Source organism: Herpailurus yagouaroundi, unplaced genomic scaffold, assembly GCF_014898765.1.
Source record: "Herpailurus yagouaroundi ecotype Mexico unplaced genomic scaffold, PumYag 142, whole genome shotgun sequence".
In the NCBI taxonomy this organism is placed as follows: Eukaryota; Metazoa; Chordata; class Mammalia; order Carnivora; family Felidae; genus Herpailurus; species Herpailurus yagouaroundi.
The window spans coordinates 32,085,745-32,109,528 of record NW_024412397.1 but is presented as its reverse complement, the minus strand read 5'-3'; the positions used below and the strand labels follow the sequence as shown (position 1 = coordinate 32,109,528).

Below are 23,784 nucleotides of genomic sequence, written 5' to 3'. Positions count from 1 at the left end.
CAAAACATAGCACTAAGGTCGATGTATGTCTTTAATTATAGTAAAATATGAGCACTAAAGTAAATAGTCTAGTGAATGCTCACATATCATTTACCCATCTTCAGTTGCCAGCTCACAGCTAGTCTTGTTTCATCTGTAACACCACTTACTTTCTCTTCCCCTTTTCCTACCCTTCACCGGATTATTTGGAGGCAAATCTCAGGTGTTGTATAATTTTATTGGAACAGTGTTTTTTACTCTTCCTGTCAAAAAGCAATCCTAAGCATTGTGATTCAGCATATTATCTTCTTCCTCACTGTCTTTACTGTATCACAAGTAAAATTTATTACATATTTATTTGAAATGTAGAAATGTTGAAATATTTATTGTGAAATTAATTGGAAATTTAACTTAAATCATTAATTCTCAATGTTTGATATGAGTCATAGCGTTTAGCTAAAGGCCTCTGGGCTACAGTCAAGACAGTACCTTCGTGTGGGTTCAGAATTTAAATAGAAAAATTATCAGTCCTAATTTTTGATTGTCTTATTTCAATTCCCTCACAAGCTTCTAGCTTAGTATTTGATTGTCTCTGGAGATAGCTGTATTCATGCAGGTACTGAACTATTTCCAGACCATTTTAGAATTTTTGTTATTAGGTAGAGGATAATGATAGAAACATTGTGTACACTTTAAATTGCAAAATATGGTAGTTTTTTTTAGGTTTTAGAGATCTTAATCTTTGAATACCTTTCTGAATTTAATTTGCTAATATTCTATTTAGGAATTTTTTATTTTTATTTTTATAAATTTTTTTTTCTTTAATGTTTATTTTTGAGAGAGAGAGACTGAGAAGGTGAGTAGGGAGGGGCAGAGAGAGGGAGACACGGAATCCAAAGCAGGCTCCAGGCTCTGAGCTGTCAGCACAGAGCCCAGTGTGGGGCTCGAACTCATAAACCATGAGATGATGACCTGAACTGAAGTTGGATGCTTAACAACTGAGCCACCCAGGTGTCCCTTTAGGAATTTTTTAAAAACTGTATTTCTTATTGTTGTGTGGTTCAAAAGGAGAGGTTCCCCATTAGAGTTTGAGGAGGAAGTGGCATTTGAGATACTCATTAAAGGAAGAGTAAATGTTCACAGTTGGACATGAGTTTACATTTTAAGTGGCGAGACCAAAATCAGCAAAGGCAAGGAGAGTGAAAAGTAATAAGAAAATAGCAAGTATTTCACTTTAACTGGAATGTGGGATGTATGTAGCTAGCTGTTCAGGATGTAAGATCAGAACCTGTGTCCTTCTAACTGTAAATGCCTATATGAAGAATTACTCTTAATTCAATAAGAAATGGGAAGTCACTTAGTGATTTTTGATACGGAATTTTGCCTGTGTACCCTGAAGCATTAGAATTAACTTGTTATTGAGAGAAATGGTGATCACTATCTAGATAATATTCCATAGCTCTTGGGAAATTTTACTGAATTGCCTCAGATGGAAACCTGATCTTTTCTTTTGTTTTACTCCAATGCTATGTCCTTCATGCTTAGAGGAATTTTATGTTTTTCAAGATGTGACTATATAATGAGCAAATAGACTTTGTACAAATGAAGGAAAGTATAGTTTGAATATAGAATACCAAACCAACAAATCCGATAGTGATGAGTGACAAAAAGAGGAACGTTTTCTTCTGAATTCCTCCTTTGTGGGGAATTTAATAACGATATAGCCCTTTTGATTTCATGTGGAAAGTCTTCTATAATTGGGAAAACATAACAGGTGATATACTGAGCAGCATTTTCGAAGCATGCTTAGCAGTGAAACACAATTACTTAATTCTCCTGAGAAGGATATTTGTCATTAAATATATTAATCAATTTTTTGTTATGAAATTCACCTTTTTTCCCTTTGAAAAAGCATACCTATTGCTATTAGATGTCATAAGTCTCAAAATAATAGTAGAAAATCAGATGTTTATTACTCCAGTTAAAAAATGGTTTTGGGGCACCTGGGTGGCCCAGTCCGTTAAGCTCTTGATTTTCGCATAGGCTGTGATCTTATGCTTTGTGTGATCGAGCCCTGCATGGGGCTCTGTGCTGACAGTCTGCTTGGGATTCTTTTTCTCTCCCTCTTGCTCTGCCCCTGTCCTGCTCAAACTCTGTCTCTGTCTCTCTCTCTCTCTCAAAATAAATAAATAAACATTAAAAAAAAAAAAAAGATTTTTAGAGAACAAAACACTGTAGAGGTGCTCTGACACAGTCATTTGATTTCTGTGGCCACTGACATTGATATATTTGAATATGAATGAATAGGCCAGTTAAACTTTTATTTAATTTTTTTGTGGCAAAATCATAGTTAGTCGTGAAATCCTGTGTATTCTTCCCCTGTCGCTATTTAGATAATGATAAAAATATTGACTATGTCAATGTAAGAAAAAAGGTACGAAAAAGAATACAGTAGAGTATAAAGTAAAGGAAAATAGGTTGTTGGGAGTGGACTTTGTCCTCATGGAGTTTGCAGTAAACTGGAGAAGATGAAGAGTAAATAAGCAAATAACTAAAAATTCTATAGCTGTTACAAGTAAGGAAGGAAAGTGTGGATCCTGACTGAAGTTCTGACAGGGGATTTCACTTGGCTCATAGGCCTAAAGAGGAGACTGAGATTGAGGTGGTATTCATCAAGTCTCAACAATTCTCTGATTATGAGTTTTGAGGGGCTAACTAGGTGAGTAGCAAGTAGAACTCGAAGATAATGAAACTTTAAAAAAGTGTTTGAGTTGTGTGGATTTCTTCAGTTTATAATTGGTTTTAAAAGTGACACTTTGGGAGTTTTCTTAATAGTCATTGAGAAGGGCTAAGAACTACATTTATGGAGAGTAAGATAGGCTTCATATCCATGCTAAACATTAAACTGGAAGAGTCTTTTTACATTAAAGGAAAACTCAGAAAAGTAAAAACGATTTTGTTGACACTTTTGAGTCCTAATTATCGTGTTGATTGTCAATATCAGTATGGGAAATTTAACCTTGGGCATTTGTTTTTTTAAGCCATTATTGCTAGTTGGCAGGAAAGTAAGCTTTTCCTGTAACCAAGAGTGTTAAAATTAAAATGTCTGTTTTATAGGATTTTTCCATTTAGGTAGCAACCCAAATTCTCTAAAACCTGAGCTCTCAAGGAAAAAAAAGAAGAAAGGACTCAGGATTAAAAAAAAAAATCCTAACCAGAAAAGTTTATGAAACAGGAATTCTTTGAGAACTTGAAAATTTGGAGTTTCTTATGAAATCTTAGACATAAAATGTCGTTTTCTGATCTATTGCTGAAAAAAGGATCCTTTCTAAATTTTTTAGTTTTACACAAACCATCTTAATCCTTGTTTTTGTTTTCTGCCTTGCTTTTTGGATACCACTTTAAATGCATTTGTTGGCCATTTACTCTGTGCCAGGCACTGTTTTGTGACTTTCTTCTATTAACTGATTTAATCCTCACAACTTATCTCTAAGGTGTAGATTTGTCCATTTTACAGATGAGGACCCCGTGAGGCAGCAAGAGGTTAAATAACCCAGTAACTTGCCAAAAGTAGCACAGCTGATAAGTGGTAGATGAAACTAAACTGTTAGCTTGATATTTAAGAATAAATGATGTCTATAATCAGTTGCATTTGTTTTTCTAATATTAGCCTATTTTTGTTTGTTTGTTTTCCAGGATTTGTTGATGTACCTATTACAGCTGGTCCAGGCTCTCAAATATGAAAATTTTGATGACATAAAGAATGGATTAGAACCTACCAAGAAGGATAGTCAGGGTTCAGTGTCAGAGAGTGTGTCAAATTCTGGAATCAATTCTGCAGAAATAGATAGGTATGGATATGCAGGGAGGACTTATGTTCAAATCTAATAGTCTCCCCTCTTTTCAAACTTCTCCTTTCCTTTTTCCTTAGATGTACCAGGCCCTAGTTGGTACTAAGTTTAAAGTTGTACCGATAAATGTGACATATGCACTCACAGAACACACATTACTGTATTACAGAGCAGTGTTTTGCAAGCTGTGGAGTCAGAATACTTGAGTGAAAATCTTGACTCTGCCACTTACTAGCTGTGTAAACTTGTGTAAGGTGCATAATCTCTGCTTGGCCCCAGTTTCTCATCTTAAAAATGGGAATATAATAATAGTAACTGATTTTTGCAGGTTGTTGGAAGATTAAATGAGTTAATACACATAAAGCACTTAAGATAGTGCTTGGTAAGAGTTAGAAACTGCTCATGCAAAAATAAAACAAATGGTGGGGCATGGTAGTGGACTCAAATATTTTATTGTAAAGTTTATATTTTACACCTTTATGCTTTGCACCTTTTTAGTAGTCATAATAAAAAAAAATGCCATAGTACTTGAATTAAAAGCTGTTAACAACAATGACAATTAAGAACTCCCACCTCTGTAGCAGACACTGTGAGGGGGCCCACATACATTAAGTCATTTTAATAACCCTCTGAAGTACATATTCATATCTCTAATTTAGAAATGAAGGACTGAACAAGAAGTTAATTGTCCAGAGTCTTATATCCTGCAAATGGTAGAGTTGACTCTAAAGCCCACGTTCTTTCTACTTGCCATTTTGGTTTCCATAAAATCTTAAAGAATTTGAGACAAATAGGAACCTTTGGGTGAGAAACCTGAGGCTCATTGATGAAAATTATTTTGTGAAGGTCATGAGATTTGTTAATGACAGATGAGGTCTAGAATTCAGATTTCCTGAATTAGTCCAATGATGACAATTATCCCATGGGCTTAAGTTTGTGTTTTTGAATTTTTCACTATGATTATGATACTGCTGTTTTTATCTTCTGTGTTTCATTTGAAGAAGAACAGAAAAACGGGAAAGATCATTTTTTTTCTTCTATTGTCTGCTTTATATTTTTTGTTTTTAAAAGAACAGACCCTTGACTTTGTCTTCCACTGTACATTGGAGGTCTTCGGTCTCCAGTCATGCTTATTTACCTTCTTTCTTACTTCTGCCACCTAGAATATTTTCTTAGAAGTCTGTTAAGATTTTACAATGTAATGTAAGCTGTAATTGAGTATTTCCCAATTATGGTCTGCTGCTCACTAACTTCTATATTTTGTAAAAAGATAAAAAAAAAGAGATGGGCTGCTCTTGTGGGCAGAAATGTTTGGGAAATGGTGGTTTAAATTAAAATGGGCTTTTAAAAAAACTACAGTACTTACCAAAAACCTTTAATATGCCAGCTTGCACAAAAATCTTCCGAGAGGACTGTGGCCCATATTTGTTGACTATAGGCTTTTTCCAGGCTATAATGTGACTCTAGTGTTGCACACAACATGCTTTAGGAAGTGATGCTTTAACCAGACAGAGCTGAGGTGAACTATGCTAAAAAATGTATATCTTCTCTTATAGGCAGAGTATTTTACCTATCAGTTATATCTCCTATTACTTTTTCAGCTCCCAAATTATAACCAGCCCTCTTCCTCCAGTGTCTTCCCCTCCTCCTGCATCCAAAACAAAAGACAGTTCAGATGGTGAAAATCTAGAGGTGAGTACAAAGCTTTTCAAGTTTCCTACAGGAGAAATCTTATAAGATTTCAAATGAACATTTTATGTTGGTCTTTAAAACATTGATTTTGATTAATAAACAAAATATTACAACCTTATTAAATAACTTGTTTTATGATGTATGTTTATGACTTTCTTCTCAGCAAAAAGTGCCAGATAGTCAATTCAAGGCATTTTATTGGTGCTTTGGGCATATAAATGGATTAATGAGAAATGTGAAAATAAACTGGGCGTAAATATTTTATTAAGGAAACTCAGAATATTTATTGTTAACATTTATGAATATTACTGTAATTGTCGGTATTTGTGATTACATTGTAGAAATGTATGACTTTGATACTGGGACTTTTATACTAAGTAGCTGTTTTTAACACATAGAGAAAAATTAAGTGAAGTTCTTCTAAATAAGTAGACTGATTTCTGAGGTAAAATAGGCCAAATAGGCTAGCACTACTCTGAAAGGTACTTTTGGAAGTACATTTGCAGAAGCTGATGTAGTATGTTGTTGAATTTCTCCCCAAGACTTCTAATTTGAGAAGAACTTTTCACATCTCTGATGTTGAAAACAAATAGTACATGCTTTGATACTAGAAAGTTCAGCTAATTTTTTTTTAATGTATATGCATATTGCTTTTAGTCAGATAATGTTAATGAGTGCATTATTCCTGTTTTTATTACCGTTAACCAGAGTTTGATATCTGCCTACCTTTTGATATAATAGGAAATATTTAAAAAAGAATTTTACATTATAGGATCATAGAATCCTTAGGGGAGCCCTTTAAGTAAAGAACCATTTAGCTCCAGTTTAATTGTTTTGCCTTTTCAAAGCTAAGGTACTGATAGATTGATTCAATAATTCATCCTTTCACACACTTTTTTAAAAAAAGTTCATTTATTATTTTAAAAATTTTTATTTTTTATATTAAAAATTTTTTAGATTTTAAATGTAAATTAAAATTTTTAATTTAATTTTTTATATTAAATTTTTTTAAAATTTTATTTACTTTTGAGAGAGAGAGAGAGTGTGAGCAGGGGAGGGACAGAGAGAGAGACACACACAGAATCTGAAGCAGGCTGCAGGCTTTGAGCTGTCAGCACAGAGCCTGATGTGGGGCTCAGACTCATGAACCATGAGATCATGACCTGAGCCGAAAGAAGTTGGATGCTTAACCAACTGAGCCACCCAAGCATTCTTTAAGTTTATTTATTTTGAGAGAGAGAGAGACAGGGAGAGAAAGAATCCCAAGCAGGGTCTGCACTGTCAATGTGGATCCTGATGCGGGTTTCGAACTCATGAGCCCTGAGATCATTACCTGAGCTGAAACCAAAAGTCAGATGCTTAATCGACAGACACCTAGGCACCCCTCACACATATTTTTTAAGCTCTTATTATGTACCAGAAACTATCCAAGGTGTGGGGGATGGTGCAAGAGAGAACAAAAGAGTCAAAATCTTTGTCTTCATGGAGCTTATATTCTGGTGTTTAGGCTGATGATAGTGATACTTATATATAGTAGAAAAGATAATAATATCTACTTTTTAAGGAAAAAATAAATCAGAGAGGGATGATTAGGGGGTGTTGGGGTGGGGTTAGACAGTTGTGATTTTGAAAAGCAGTCAGGGAAGGCCTCCCTGAAAAAGTAACATCTTTTGTAAAGGTGATAGAAGTGAGGGAACAACCATGTGGATGGTCTGGGGAAAGGAGCATGTGAGGCAGAGGGAACAGCCAGTATAGAGGCCAGAGCTTAAGTGTGTGAGGAAGAGCAGAGGATGCCTAGCTCCAGAGAGTGAGCAGAAGGGAGCATGGGAGAAGAATGAGTCCAAGAAACAGCGGGAGATTAGCCATGCAGGGCCTTGTAGGCCATGTTACCAAATGACTTTTACTGAGAAGCTATTAAAATAATCCACATAAGACTTGTTGGTGGCTTAAACTAGGATAGTTTACATTGAAGAGTGTGTGAGGTGATTGGATTCTGAATGTTATATTCAGAATACAGTTGTACACACTGTCACTCGAACTTTAGGCTAAAAATAAAAATAGTTTTTACATATTTCTGATTCCTTCTCTTGTGAAAGAAGGTATATTCCCCAATTTTTGGATACACCATTGTACATGTCTGTTTGACCTGTTATTACTTAGTGATTAAGCCATTCTGCCTTTTCTCAGCTGAATAGTTTCTTAAAGGGTTTATGTAATTCAAGCTTTCCCAGAAAGCACTGGGACTTATTTTGAGTACTTTTTCCCTCCCCTTTCCTGTATTGCTCCCAGCAGAGTAATAATGCTGCACATGCAGTCATCCCCTTTAAGGTACTTCTAAATGATTAAGTGTTTAGAGATGTCTAGGTATTATTATCTGACCAAGCTGAAATTCCCTCTCTTATCACTGCAGATACTAACATTCTTGTCTTCTCTTTGGCACTTGAGGAGTGTCTTGCCTTTTCCCATCACTCCTTTCCCTGTTCTTAGAGTTTTAGGAAACCACTATGCATGTCTGGCCAAATGTTAGAAACAAAATAGAAACTCAGCTAATCTAATTGCACAAATATGGTCATTTTCCATAAATTCCCTGGATTCTTGAAAAGAAGATATATTCCCCAATTGTTGGGTACACTATTGTACATTTATCACTAGAACAAGCTTGAAGTTTTTCTGTGTTTGATATCTTAAGAATTAGGGTAAAAATACCCCTGTATCATGGTAGAATTGTCAATTTCTCCTTTTTGCCCCCTGTTGATGTTTGCTTTAAATATTTTGAAACTGTTTTATTAGGTGCATTCGAGTAAATTGATTCTTTTATCACTGTTTATTAATGACCTCCTTTATATTTAATCATATTATTTGCCTTAAAGTCTGTTTTGTTTGATAGTAATGGAACTTCGTCTTGATCAGTGTTCACTGGTACACTTTTCAGTCCTTTCATTTGAGTTTTTCTCTGGAAAGCATATAGCTAGAGTTCGTTTTTCAATCCTGTTTAACACTATTGTCTTTTAACTGGAGGTTTTACCCCATTTTTATTGTGTTTAGAGCTCTATTTGGATTTATTTCCTCATCTTATGTGTTGGTACTTTTCTCTCCTTAAATATTTTTTCCTTGCCTCTATTTGGCTGGATCCCCTTCCTATCCTTTGTCTCTACCCCTAACTTGGAGGTTATATTGTCTTTATCAGTTCTTTAACTGTGGTAGATATTTTAACATCCATCTTTTAAATTTGGCATAAGAAGTATTATCCTCCTCCAAAACAGTGTACCTCTTTACTTGTATGTCACTTTTACCCAGTGACTCAGTCCTATCTTATTTAATTCCCTAATTAGATAATATTATTGTTGTAAACAGTAGTAATAAGTATTTAGAGGTATTTATCTGTGTTCTTATTTACTGTTTCTTTTTATATCTTTGACCTTTAATAGGAGATCATTTTTTTCCCTAAAGCACATTTTTTTCTAGTTGTTTTAAAATTTTAAAAATTGCTCACCTAAATTGAGTTTAAAAATTGATAGTACATATATATGTACTAGCAAAAAGTACATTTGTTTCACAAATATTTTTATATTTAATTCTTCCCTGTTTATATAAGCTCTGTAAATCATTTTTTAATGAAAACAGCACACTGTCAAGTGAAATATGTGTTCTCTATTCAAGTACATTTACAAAACTATATAAGACCATAATGTCCTTCTCAGAAAGCCAGAGATAAACTTTAGGCTTAGATTCTACCTGTTATATACATGGATTCAGTATTATGGCTTTCTGGTTGAGGCATTTCCTTACTGGACATTTAAATGTTGCCCATTTAAAATCTAGTGCTGAGGTTTTGGCTCTAAAATTAGATAAAATTCTTGCCACTTCTGACAGCATCTGGCATATCTGCTTTGTGATAACAACCTTTTATTACTAGAGCTTACTTTCTGAAATACCCCTACCACATAGACACTTCTAGTCTGTTGATCTCTACCCCTTTTTTTGTTCATCAGCCCCCTTCAATATTTGCTTTCCTCCGAATATAGCTTTTATCCCTTGGCTCAGCATTTTAGTCATTTTTTTTATTAGTACCTTCAGTTCCCCTAGTGAAATCTCAGCTCTTGATAAGGCTACTTACCTAATTGCTTTATACCTGAGTATTGCTGAAGAAAAGCACATAGCCTAGCATTTTGGCATTACTCTAAATTCATGATCATAGACATCAGGTGGGCACTCAATGCTGTCTGCCATCTTAAATTTCTCTCAGTGGGTTGGGTTGCTCTCCCTGCTCTGCAGTGACTCCTTCCTACTTTTTCTACTCTGTTCTTCATGACTTGCCTCACACTTAATGGAAACAAATAGAAGTCACTAGGTAAGAATGGTATCAATTTCCCATCACCAGGATTTACAGAATCCTTTTCCATCCTTTCTTTCTGTTTTCTTAGACAGAAGAAATATAACTCCCTTCAAAGATACATTCTCTTCTTTTCCTGGTAGAAATATTCAAATATCTCAGTATCTCTTATCTGAAAAATTAAAAAATGAAACAAAACAAAACAAAAAAAACTCTTGACACCATATCCTTTGAAACAGCACCTTTATGATCAAGCTTCTAAAAGGAGTTGTTTGTACAAACTGACTCTTCTTCCTTTCTTTCCATTCTTTAATCCACATCATTCTGGCCTTGGCTTCCCATCTTTATATCAAAACTTACTTTGCTAAAGTGGGAAATGACTTTAATTTTTGTGGTTATATATACTTCTCAGTTCCTCTTTGCAGTATTCAGCAAAGTAAATGGCTCCATTCTTGAAGGACACTTCTCATGGTTTAGATGATACTGTACAGCCCATGTTTTCCTCCTCACTTCTCTGGCTGCGCCTTCTCAGTTCCCTTTGTCAGCACTTTCTCTGCTGCCTGACATTTTAATGTTCCTCAAGGTCTCAATTTATACTCTTGCCCCAGGCAGTACTGATAAACTCAAATTTATATATCTTGCACATTTCTCTCATCTGAGTTTTAGATTCATATATCCAGAAACCTACTTGATCTCCTTTATATATCCGACAGGCATTTCAAAGTTAATATTTCAAAATACAACTCTTTCCCCACACTCCAACCTGTTCCTCGGTTGGAATTTCCATCTGTGAAGTAGCAGATCAGCCCATTTGTTAAACCTATACATTTGGAAGTTACTGTCCATTCTTTTCCTTCCTTCTTCCTTTCCGTCAGCAAGTCTTATTAATTATACTTCCCAAATGTTTTAAAAATCTGTTTTTTCCTCTCCATCTTCATTCTCAAGGTTCACTCTTGCAGACTACTGTAATAAGCATCCTAACTGATCTCAGGCCTATACTTCTCAGAGCAGCTGGAGTCATTTTCATAAAATAGAAATCAGATCATCTCATTCTTCTGCCTAAGACCTTTTGTTTGGTATCCATTGCTTTGCAGACAAAATCCATACTCAATAGTATGACCTTAAAGGTCTTGCACAATTGGGCTTTGCCTGCTTTTTCAGCCTCCTTTACTTTCATGTTCACCATATTTAGCTCTACCAGGCCTCTTTAAAATTTCTTTAACAGTCAAGTTTAGGGCCCCTGTACATAGTGTCATTTTGGTCTTGCCTAATATCACATCCCCATCGCTGCCTTTTCTGACCTCCTGTGATCTGAATTATTCCTCTGACTTTCTTTGATGTCTGTCCTCCACGAAGTGTTAAACTCTAGTAGGACAAGTAACTCTGTGAACTGTGACGTCGTTAGCCTCTCATATTCTGCCTGATTGAGAATAAATATTGGATGAAGGGATGGTGGGATAGATGGACATGTGAAAATCTGATCTGTGACGAGATATGTAGATCAAAACGATAGACAAACATAGACTCTCTTCTTTCCTTCTTGTTATTAGCAGATGGTAATAAATATACATTTCTTTTAATTCTTTCAGCAAGATCTCTGTACCTTCTTGATATCAAGAGCCTGCAAAAACTCAACACTGGCTAATTATTTATACTGGTATGTGAAATAATTTTCTGTTTATTTTCTTATTACTGGTGAGGACTATTTTTTTCCCCATACTATAAACATAAAGGCAGTTTAAAATAAGGTATAAGAAGTCATCAAAAGCCTAAATGTAGTACTTACATCTCTCTGGCTGTGCTTCTTTACAACTGTGCTCGTGGAAATGCTTGTTGGCACCACTGTTTGTCTTCCCTTTACTGATTTGCCACGATCTAAGATAAAACTGGGTAATGGTTTTGCAGTTTGATGTCTGTTTGCCTTTTATGCTATTTAAGTAAAGTATGATACATCACAGTCCTTGAGGAGTGTGTATTTTCACATTGTTTAACAAAACATTGGAATCATGCAAACACAGGAAGTTGGAATTTGAAATTACCTCTCTCATAAATGAAGAAACTGAGGCAGAGAGAGGCATGATGTAACTCAACTGGGTAGAACCTCAGTTAGAATTAGATCATTTACTTAGCACTTTGCCATTTATAGAATACTTTCAGTGACCTTTTCTCACTTGTTCCCATGAAGTTAAATAGGGCAAGTAGAAGTATCTGTATTTTACATGAGAAAGGTTCCCTTTTGAGTTGAAGGAAGAGAAACTAAGGCCATAGAAAGTTTGACTGATTTCCTGAGACACAAGTAATATGAGGCTTGGCTCCCTTTATCTGTCACAGGATATTAAAGTGGAAAGGACAAGTAGCTTAAGCCCCAATGAGTAATATATTGGTTAAATGAAAGAAGGCATAGTGTTTAAACACTAGACAAGAGAGACTTATCCAGTTTTATAGAGCAAATGAAGGTCCAAGCCAGCTGGGCCAGCCTTACCTGAAGCCTTCTGTACATTCAGAAATGTTTAAACTTATTGACATACTGGATAGTATTTAACTATGGAAATTATCTCTGATCTAAAATACTCCTTGACTGTGTTTGTTTAAACAGTAGAAATGAATAGATACCCATTTTGAAAACTCATTATTTTTGAAGTATAATGAGGCATTTTGCTTTCCATGAAGAAATGAAACAAAATACTATCTTGTTTTAGACTGAGTTTGGAAAACTGTGCTGTAGATCAAATCAAGCCTTAACTTCATTCCCCCATTCTCCAAACATAATGTTATTTTGGACACTCCCCTTGTAGCCAAGAAATAGGCAACTAAATCAGAGGACTTATACAAACATAGCTGTCCATTATGGACATAAACAGTAAATAATTGTTTAGTTTTAACCTTTATGGTTCCCTTTATGATGAAGAAAAACTGCTATCAACAATTGTGACTAAATTTGTCTCCCCCGTCCCCCCCCCCCCCCCCCCAATGCTTTGGAACCTGTACTTTTTTTTTCCCTATTGATCTTAGTAATGGAAAGAAAAATAGTTCCTACTTTTGTTTTAGCAGTGTAATATAATATTCATAAAACTACATTTCTTTCACAATAAATTTCAGTATGTCCTTAAAAAACACCCACAGAATGTTTTGTCTAGTTGTTAATCACCATTTTTATTTTGAAAAGTTTACTTGGAAATTCACATATTAGCAAATATCTATTTCTTTGTAATGTAATCTCTTGCTTCCTAATGTTCTCCATATTCCAATCTAATTTCTTAAATGTGTGTCTATTCACTGGTGTTATGGAAAATTTCCTCATGAACATCTAAGTAAATATTTAAAAGTAAATAAAAAAAAATGTAGCACTCAGCATGTTGCTGAGTTTTTGAGTAAGTACTTACAAGCTTCTCAGGTATTTTTAAATTAAGTTTTAATTTTTTAAGTCATTTACTTAAAAATACCTTTATAGGTATTTTTCTTTTCTCGCACTATCTATAAAGAGTTTTCTCTGGCTCAGAATTTATAGTCTAGAGTAGTCACTTTTGTAAGAGCTATGTGTGCATATACTGATTAAATGGTGTTTTAAAATTCTGTATTCAGATTTAATTGGAGACCAGATTTCATTGTAGAATCTCAAGTTAGTTGTGATAGAAACTTTGATCTCTTATTTCAAGTAGGAAAATTTTCAAACCGTTTTGAAAACAGCTAAACAATAGGAACCCTGTTAGAGGAACAATTTCCAACAAGGCAGTAGCTTCCATTCAGAAAGAGTGCTTTTTTTTTCTCCATAGACGATAAACAAAGTGCAACTCCAACTCCCAGTCTTAGAAGCATTCCATCAAACTTAGATTTGATTTGTGTTTTCCTGCTATATCTCTGATTCATTGAAGCAATAGCATGTGCTGTGTCTGTTCCTTCTCAGAGGAGTAATTGTTTTTCCTGTAGTTACAGTCTGCATATTACATATTCAGAAATACTCACAGGGAGGAAAAAGCTATTGATGGGGGCTTCTGACGTTGGTAGACACTGCTTTTGTGATTGTTGGGTGAAAACATGGAAAATAATTTCAGTACTTGGTTTAAAATGGTCATTCTCTTCCTTTGAACATGGACAAAATAGTATAAAAATATTAATCAAATGTAACATTTCAAGGCCTCTCACTCTAAGCGTACTCTTATTATATAACATAAAAATTTTAATTGATTGTGCTATTTTCTTCTGAACATTTTGAATTTCCTTTTTCATTTGTTGCCTTTCCAGTGATTTAAATGGGATTCCTGCTATAGCTGAATCCTTAGGGGCCTATAGTTGTACAGACAATCCTTTTAAAATGAATAGTGTCAACCTTTTAAGCCACAGAGGGGAGTTATAGTCTCCAATCTGTAAAGTGTTAGGCATCAGGATCTATAAATCGTTCCACTTTTTTATTTTTATAGCTATTCCAGTATGTCGAAATTGAAAGTAAACTTTGGATGCTTTGACATGTTTTTGTATGACTGTTAAGACCTTTCAAGGTAATAAAGGTTATTTACCTCACAAAATGAAATTGCCAGGAAGCAGGTAGCCCACTGATGTCATCTTACAATGGGTACCTGGACAGTTTTGTCTGCATTTCTACTTGAAGATGATAGGTTTCAAGGGAATACCTTAGAGTGCTTTGTAGAATCTACTTACTGCTGTGACCAGAAGATTCAGAAATGATTCAAATCTACGTCTTTTAGTCTTGATCTAAATTTGTCCTTCATATATAATTGTCATGATATAAATGACACTGTCATCTGTATTTTAGATGGACTTTTCTTTTTGTAGAAGAACTTTGGCTTGGAAGAGTTTTGACCTTTATCCTGAGCATCAATGTAGACCCTCAGTCAAAGGAAATAGCTGTGACCATTGTGTGTTTACTTGGTGGTCAGGGAGACCTGAACAAAGCAATGGCTATATGTTCTGGTTATCTGTATTGTTCATTTGGAAGTGAATTTCTGTGTAAACACACAGAAAAAGACAATTAATATACTAAGGTGATGGAGATAGTCAAGGACTTTAAAGGATGGAAAGTTTTGGATAGGTTTTGAATAGGACTGTGTTGGCAGTTTTATAGTTTAGAATCACTGTCTATTTAACACTCCTAGGTAGTGTCCTGAAATGACCAAACAGTTTGGAATACTGTGAATAGGAAACAGGAGTTTATCTTAACTGTTCTAGCTTATTCATCTACAACAGAGCTGTCCAATGAAACTTTCTGCAGTGATGGAAATTATCTATAATGCTGCACATAAGGCTACTGAACACCTGAAATGTAGAATGTGTGATTGAAACACTGCATTTTAAATTTTGTTTGATTTTAATTAATTTTATTAGTATAAATACTATTTAGTCATATGTATCCTATGGCTCTTGAATCTTGATTCAAGATTAAAGAACGCCTTCTTGAATTTTTGGCTTAGAACTTCTGTTGGGAACATGATATGGTGGCTGTAAGGTCATGGTTCAGTTCTTCATTCCACTTTACAGAAAATTCTAGGTTGTGCAACTCTACGACTTCAGAACAGCTGCTATTATCATGGTAAACCATTGCACTGGTTGGCTACTAGAGGAGGTAGAGAGGCTTTTACTTTTATCAGTCCTTAAAATTTTTCTGTGTGTAGGACTATTAGGGGTGTATCTGGGGCTGCTGAAAAATTTTAAGATATGGCATATGGCATCAGTTTCTTTGTAATCTATGAAGGGAACTAAGAGTTAAACACATGAAACAGTGATGAGCTAGGTAACATCAGCACAAGTTGTCTGAGTGGCAAGGCCTATTCTAGGAAATCAGAGAAGAGTGAACTCGTCAGGGTCTGTGAAGACTTCCTAGAAGAGATCAAGTGTCTCCTGTACTTGAAGGGTGAGTAGAATATGGAAAGGTGGAGACTGAAAGGTCTTTCTGGAAATTCCTACAACATGAGCAAGAGCACCAAGTGGGTGCATACTAGGAGTGGTTAGGGGACTGACCTGACTGCAGTGTGTGTGCATACATTGAGGATAGTGGACGTTTGAACCAGATGCTTGGGGCCACAGCAACTGTTTTAACATAGTCAAGGGGCACCTGGGTGGCTCAGTCGGTTAAGTGTCTGACTTGGGCTCAGGTTAGGATCTCATGGTTCGTGAGTTCGAACCGCACATCGGGCTCTGTGCTGACAGCTCAGAGAATCTGAAGCCTGCTTCAGATTCTCTCCCTGCCCTTTCCCTGCTCATGCTCTGTCTCTCTCTTTTTGTCAAAAATAAATAAATATTAAAATTTAAAATGGTAGTCAAGAGGGAACCATTGATGTTTCTGTTAATACAGGTGGAACATTATGAAGATAGTTTAAAGAAGAAAAATTTAGGGGGCTTCTGGGTGGCTCAGTCAGTTGAGTACCCAACTCTTGATTTTGGCTCAGGTCATGATCTCATGGTTGTGAGATCAAGTACCCTGTCCGCTCCACACGGAGGATGGAGCCTGCTTAAGATTCTCTTTCAGGGTACCTGGTTGGCTCAGTAGGTTAAGCGTCCGACTTCGGCTCAGGTCGTGATCTCACGTTTCATGGGTTCAAGCCCGCATTGGGCTCTGTACTGACAACTCAGAGCTTGGAGCCTGCTTCAGGTTCTGTGTCTTCTTTTCTCTCTGCCCTTTCCCTGCTCGTGCTCTGTCTCTCTTTCTCAAAAATAAATAAATATTAAAAAATTGATCCACTGAAATCAATTTAAAGCCTCACAGTCTAGCATTTGTTATTTAAAGAAAAATGAAATAGAACAGAGTAGCAAATATTAACATATTGTTTATGGAGTATTTTTGAAACTTTTTTTCCGTTTTTTGGGCATCTGTGTGTACCCACATGGCTGTGTGTCCTGAGTTGTGATATAAAATGTGTTTGTTAGTATGGCTTGTTCCCATGAGAGGAGTTAGAAAACATTGGTGTCTGAGATCTAATTCAGATCAGTGGTTATATGACTTGGCAATTATATAAGCAGTTCGGGTGTAAAAATATATTAAAAATTTCTTTAACCCTCTAAAACCATAATTTTGTGATACACAAATTTATATATGATTATATATGGATTTTTGAGAAATGGGGAGATTGGATGGGAAAAAAAAATTTTAAAATTATTTTGCAAAAGTATGTAAATGAGAAGTTAGCTTCAGAGTAGTTTTCAAAATAAGAGAGCCATGTGTAATAACAAAAGTATTACACAGATTATGAAAATATTGTTTGAGTTACTTGGTAGACATGGGAGCTTAGATGATTTCTGAGGATGGTAATGCTGTATGTACCTTATAAAGTATTAGGAGAAAATGTTGGCATCAAAAGAACATCTAGGATATTATACAAATTAAGGCGTTATTGTTATTAATTTACTTTTTTATAAATGGTTGTATATGTGCCCTACTTTTCCACTTTTATTGTTTTTAAAATTTTTAAAGTTTATTTATTTTGAGAGAGAGAGAGAGAGAGAGAGAGAGACAGACAGACAGACTGCATGTGTGTGAGGGAGGGGCAGAGAGAGAAGAAGAGAGAGAGAATCCTAACCAGGCTCCACACTATCAGCATGGAGCCCAATTCAGGACTTGAACTCCCAAACTGTGAGAGCCAAAATCAAGAGTCAGATGCTTAACTGTCTGAGCCACCCAGGTGCCCCTAATTTTCCACTTTTAAAGAGTGATGGAAGAATATGTTTCATTTCTTCCACTTATTTTTTGCAAATGTGAATTAATCAAGTTTTGTGGAAAAGAATATGTATTTACAAAATGAATCTGAGTGTCATTTCACCTCTTATGAATTTTTAAGGTATGTGATAGTGGAATGTGAAGATCAGGACACTCAGCAGAGAGATCCAAAGACCCATGAGATGTACTTAAATGTAATGAGACGATTCAGCCAAGCATTGTTGAAGGTAACCATTTAATGTAGGGGTTGCCAAAAACACCGTACATGGGCCAGATCTGGTCTGTTGCCTGTTTTGGTATGTCCCATGTGCTAAGGGTGGTTTTGATGTTTTTAAATGGTAGAAAAAACCAAAAAGAATAGTATCTTGTGACATTGGAAAATTATGTAAAATTCAAATTTTGGTGTTCATATGTAAAATTTTATTGGAACATGATCATGTTCATTTGTTCTCATATTGTTTATGGCCACTTTTGCACTGCAATAACAGTTGTATAGTTGAAATGGAAACTGTATGGCCAACAAGACCTAAAGTGTTTCTTCCTTGATCTTTTACAGGAAGTTCGTTGACTTCTGATTTAATGAAATAAAACTATACATGTAACAAATTCCAGAACTTTGCTTTTTTATTTCCCTTTGTCTTTTCTATTTTGTTTATCAAGATAGGTACATTTTTAGAAATTTGACAATGGTCATATTGCAGGTACTTACTACATAACTTATATTTTTGCTTCCTTAACGGTTGTTAAAATCTACGTAAAGCCATTTTCTCCTCTTAGGTGTTGTGATTCTTAAAGCACTGTGGCACAGTGCAGCCAGCAGAGGGTGCATGGGCAGTGAGAACTGCCACATCATTGATCTGTGATTTGCTGCAGAAGTATATTACTTCACAGCATCTTTTATCTGCAGTTTCATGTTTCATGTTCTTAAAATTTTAAAGCACATCTTATTGAGCTCTTTGAGCCTAAACATTTCTATAGTTCTCAGAACTTCTCTGCATTTAGCTTATTGGCAGATAAGTACTTGGTTGTCTCTTCTAACGTCAGTCTGTCACAGCTTTTGTCATCTTGTGAAGAAATTTCATTTTCTCTGAGCTTAAATTTCCTCACTTTCAAAATGAGGATGATAACATTTGCTCTCATACTGATAAGCCACCCTTATCAGTTTATTGAGAAGATTAAATGAGAAAATGTATTTTATAATATTTTATGAACTGGGTATTCACTACATAAGACTTTATGGCATTTAATTTTTATAACTTACATTTTACGAAGCAAGCATGCATTATGTTGCTATTTGAGTGCTTTCCTTTTTTTTTTTTTTTTCCCCAGTAGAGTTTTCGTTCCTTGAAGGTGATATTGTTTCTACCATATGCCCAGTGCATTTCTAAAGACATCATAGGCTTTCAGATACTTACTGAGTCAATGAGCGAATGCATTTTGGGTGAATGAATTCTATCTTATCACATGGTTGTATTTGAAAAAAAGTGCTGTTTTTGATAGATTAGTATTCGCTGAAGACTCAGATAATTTTCAACTTTGGAAGAGTTGGCAGTGTTTAAATAAGCTAGCAGTTTTCTCATTATCTCTGAATCAAGATAATTAATCTTTTTCAATTTCACTTTGTATTGAAGTTTGTAGCTATTAGAAGAATAAATAAAGATCACCCATGCTATTAAAGAAACCCTGATCATTATGCTACACAGAACTAATTTTCCTTTCCTTTGAATCCCTTCAGGGTGATAAGTCTGTCAGAGTTATGCGTTCTTTACTGGCTGCTCAGCAAACGTTTGTAGATCGTTTGGTGCATCTAATGAAGGCAGTGCAGCGTGAAAGCGGAAATCGTAAGAAAAAGGTAAACCTATGGGCTTTGCTTTTTATTTTTGACTAATGATGTCTTGGTATCATAAAATACTGAGTCCTGGTACTATCTTTTTGGGTTGATCTATTTTATGAAATTCTTATGCAATTATAATAATAGGAGGATTTATAAGTATTGATTATATACAGGATCCTGTTTTATGAATTTATATCTATATAGGTATAGATAGATAGATTTAATCCTCACAACAACTCTGTAAGTTAGATGATGCTATTATCTCAATTATAAGAACAAATAGGGGTAGAGGGGTTAAGTAATTTGTCTACCATCCTCAGCTAGTAAATATTATAGTTGGGGTTTGTTCCTAGGCATTCTAAGTCCATATATATTTTTTAAGTTTATTTATTTATTTTGAGAGAGAGAGTGCAAGTGGGGGAGGGGCAGAGAGAGAGGGGGGACAGAGGATCCAAAGCGGGCTCTGTGCTGACAGCAGAAGGCCTGATGTGGGGGCTCAAACTCCCGAACCATGAGATCATGACCTGAGCTGAAGTTGGACGCTTAACTGACTGAGCCACCCAAGTGCCCCTCTATGTCCATATTTTTAATCTACAGTGCTTTATTGGGTCTCATTTTAGCATCTTAGCATCTTTGAATATAATCTGTTTGATGTGGAAAGGACCTGTACAGATCATTGCTACTGGAAGCACTCTGAGAAAATGAAAGTCCAGAGTGACTTGCCCAAGGTTGCAGAATTAGTTGCTTGTGACCTCACTGGCTTTGCATCTGTTCTCATGGCTAGAACAGGGATCTTTCCATCAAGTAAGGCTTCTACTTGATGACAATAGATGAGTATTTGTTCTTCATATGTTGTTTTTCCTCATCACTAGCCCAAATGATGTGAAGGATTCACTCTGAATCTTCTCTTTACCTAATCCCATCACAGGCAGATCTTTCTTAGTGATCTTTATAAAAGAACACAACACACTTTACTGTTGTTCTTCAGACTTGTGAGAGGAAGGTGGAGAGAGGAAAAGGTGAAAAATTGAATCAGGAGTTCAAAGGCAGGGGATCAGCTGTAAAGAGAAATGCTAACAGATATGTGTGTAAGGAATAATATTCACAAGGTTAAGAAGGAGAAAATAGGCGGAAGAGAAACACATTTTTATTGAGATGACCTTTTTTTTGTTGTTGCTGAGAAAAATAAGAAACCAAAGTAAATAACTAAATCCCTACTGCTGTTCCTTCTGGAGCCACTCTCCCCAAAGGTGCCTGTGTGAGGGAGCAATGTGATCCCACATACCCACCTGCAGGAATGTCTGTTCCTGTGGCTGTCAGTGTGGGGCATAGATTTCAACCAGCTTGTTTTTGTGTGGTGTGCTCTTCTTTTTGGCACACACACGAGTCTCTGGCTACACTTCAATTTTAGCTATCCTGGAGGATAACTGACTCCTTACCTATTTGAGGCATCGCTTAAAGCTTCCTGAAATAACTTTTGTTTTTACCACACAGCCTAATATTTAAAAAAAGTTTTTTTAATGTTTATTCATTTTTGAGAGAGAGACACAAAGTACGAGTTGGGGAGGGGCAGAGAGAGAGGGAAACACAGAATCTGAAGCAGGCTCCAGGCTCTGAGCTGTCAGTACAGAGCCCGACGCGGGGCTTGAACTCAAGAGCTGTGAGATCATGAACTGAGCCAATGTTGGATGGATGTTTAACCAACAGCCATTCAGGTGCCCCCAAAATTTAAAGCTTTCATTTTGAATGTTGTTAAGTATTCTCGTTTCACTTTATCATTCTTTAGGTGATAATATTCATGTATTTGTTGTATAAAAATGTATTTGGCATGCCTACAGCATGGATCTAGGGATACAGCAGCAAACATAAAGATCTCTATTCTTAGGGAGTTTTGGAGGAGAAAGTAAATAGAATAAATAAGTGAAATATGTAGCGTGCTAGATACTGTTGTATGCTACAGAGGAAAATAAAGCAGCAAAGGAAGTAGGAAGTGCTGGGTTTGAGGAGTAAGGCAGTGAGTGTTTCACTTCTCAATAGAGTGGTCAGGAAGACCTCACTAAGAAGGTGACATTTGGACAAAGACCTGAAGCAGGTGAGGGAGCGAGCCATGTGAATATTTAGAGAAGACCATTGCAGCCAGAGGGACACCCAAGTACAAAAGCCCTGAGGTGAGAGTGTTTGTGTGTGTGTGTGTACGTGCGCACAAGAGATAGAGAGATGTATGTGTGAAATAGGAAGAAGCCCGGTGTATTTGGAACAAAGGGAGACTGGGGGAGAGCAGTAGGGGATGAGGATGGAGGACAGAGATAATAGGGACACAGATGGAATATATCCTTGTAAGTCATTATAAGGACTTAAACACTGAGTTAGTGTAGAATCTGTTGGGAGTTTTGAACAGAAGAGTGACGTGACCTGACTTTGGTTTTAGCAGCAGTACTCTAGTTGTTTGTTTGTTTTATGTTTATTTATTTTTGAGAGAGATTAGAATATGAGCAGGGGAGGGGCAGAGAGAGAGAGGGAGACACAGATCTGAAGCAGGCTCCAGGCTCTGAGCTGTCAGCACAGAGCCCGATGTGGGGCTTGAACCCACAAACAGTGAGATCATGACCTGAGCTGAAGTCAGATGCTTAACCAACTGAGCCACCCAGGTGCCCCTAGTTGTTTATTTATGTTAAAGTTTATTTATTTTGAGAGAGAGAGAGAGAGAGGGAGCAAGCGCGTGCATGTGTGTGTGTGATTGGGGTGGGGCAGAGAGAAAGGGAGAGAGAGAGAGAATCCCAAGCAGGCTCTGTGCTATTAGCGCAGAGCCCAACCCGGGGCTTGATCTTGTAAACTGTGAGAAGTTGAGCCGAAGTCAAGTGTTGGACACTGAACCGACTGAGCCACCCAGGCGCCCCTCCTTTATGATGCATTGCACATAATTTTATGGTGCTTTGCAAACATTTTAAAGTTAGTAGAATTAGTTTTTATGTCTTTACCCTGTATATTATAAACTACCTTTACATTAACTCAATTCTTTCTGATTTGTTCTCTTAGAATGAGAGACTACAGGCATTGCTTGGAGACAATGAAAAGATGAATTTGTCAGATGTGGAACTTATCCCATTGCCTTTAGAACCCCAGGTGAAAATTAGAGGAATAATCCCAGAAACAGCTACACTATTTAAGGTAATTGTGATGGATATCTAATGTATATCATTGGAACCTAATTCTGTAAAGCAAAAACACTCCCTTCAACAATGATTACGTTGCAGACAATATCTAAATTTTGTTTGATTTAGTACATGCTAGATAAAAAATTGTCTTTTGTTTATTCAATGTGTCTTGATTTAAAGATCTTTTATTATCAGTAGGCATTTTTATGTGAAATGTGTAAAATACACTTTTTTTTAAATTCTGGGTTTTTTAATCTTTAATTTTTGAACTTTTTATTAATTAGAACCACACCTACTTTTTCCATGTAAGCTTAAAAAAAATAATTGCAAAACTTATATTACTCATTCAGTTCATAAATCCATGTAGTAACAGTCTCAGTTAACCTTTTTAACATTTCTTGATCTGATATCTGTTCTTGTGACTTAAATTTTTTCTTGTATCTTCAACTAGTAATTCTCATTAGTCCTTTATAGCATGTCACGCTTCTTTTGGCTGGCCATGACTTGGATAGTTAGAAAGAGCTGGTAGCAGCCACTTTTTCCACTTAGTCCCAAGGAGTGACCAGCATTAGCTGTGAAGCGTCATTATCTGTTGGGCATCATAAAGAATGGTCTCAGGGATACCTGGTGGTTAAGTTTTGTGATTCTAGGGGTACAAGGCATAAGTTGCACTCAGATATTACTTTGTATCCAGAAAAGAAAGGGCTCATAGGACAATGACTTATGAATATAAAAAGGGGTGTGATTATAGTAAGAAGTAGTTTGGAATTTTTTCAAGGGTGTGTTTAAAGGCAGCCTATGGTTGCACATCTCATTCAACTGAAAGGCTGAGTTTTATAAAGCAGCACTGAACCTTATTGCATGGTATGGACTCTGATAGTTTCTATTCTTTTAAGAATTATTCTGTTCCATTAAGTTTTACATTTAGCTTGCAACTCGTTTAATTGGTTTTAAATCTCATTAATGGATTATTACCTGCAATTTGAAAAATACTGGTACAGGAGATAAAATGCAAATATTTCTCAGCTTGTGCTTACAACCCACTGGAAGCTGAAATGTAAAGAGTTGCACACAGACATTAACAACCAGTATACCTGTATACAACTGGTGTTCCTTTGGACTTGAACTCTCAAACAAGATCTGCTTCTAATATTCACATTCCCTGAGGACTAATTGAGAGCAGTAAATCAAAAAGGTAGTTTTACCAATTTTTTGAAACAGGATGAGTTGAAAGCAGGAGTTGTAAGAGTGGAGTATAAGAATATACCTGCCAC

The 23,784-nt window shown here is 35.9% G+C and overlaps 1 protein-coding gene across 1 annotated transcript in view; it reads left to right on the top strand.

Annotated features, from left to right (window-relative positions):
• PIK3C3 (phosphatidylinositol 3-kinase catalytic subunit type 3) overlaps positions 1–23,784 on the top strand; it is a 145,160-nt gene that overhangs the window by 61,737 nt on the left and 59,639 nt on the right. The window contains exons 11-16 of the mRNA XM_040478958.1: positions 3,676–3,830; positions 5,432–5,522; positions 11,445–11,512; positions 17,643–17,748; positions 19,257–19,373; positions 22,392–22,523. Of these exons, the coding sequence (XP_040334892.1) occupies positions 3,676–3,830; positions 5,432–5,522; positions 11,445–11,512; positions 17,643–17,748; positions 19,257–19,373; positions 22,392–22,523 (669 nt within the window). The remainder of the gene's footprint in view (positions 1–3,675; positions 3,831–5,431; positions 5,523–11,444; positions 11,513–17,642; positions 17,749–19,256; positions 19,374–22,391; positions 22,524–23,784) is intronic.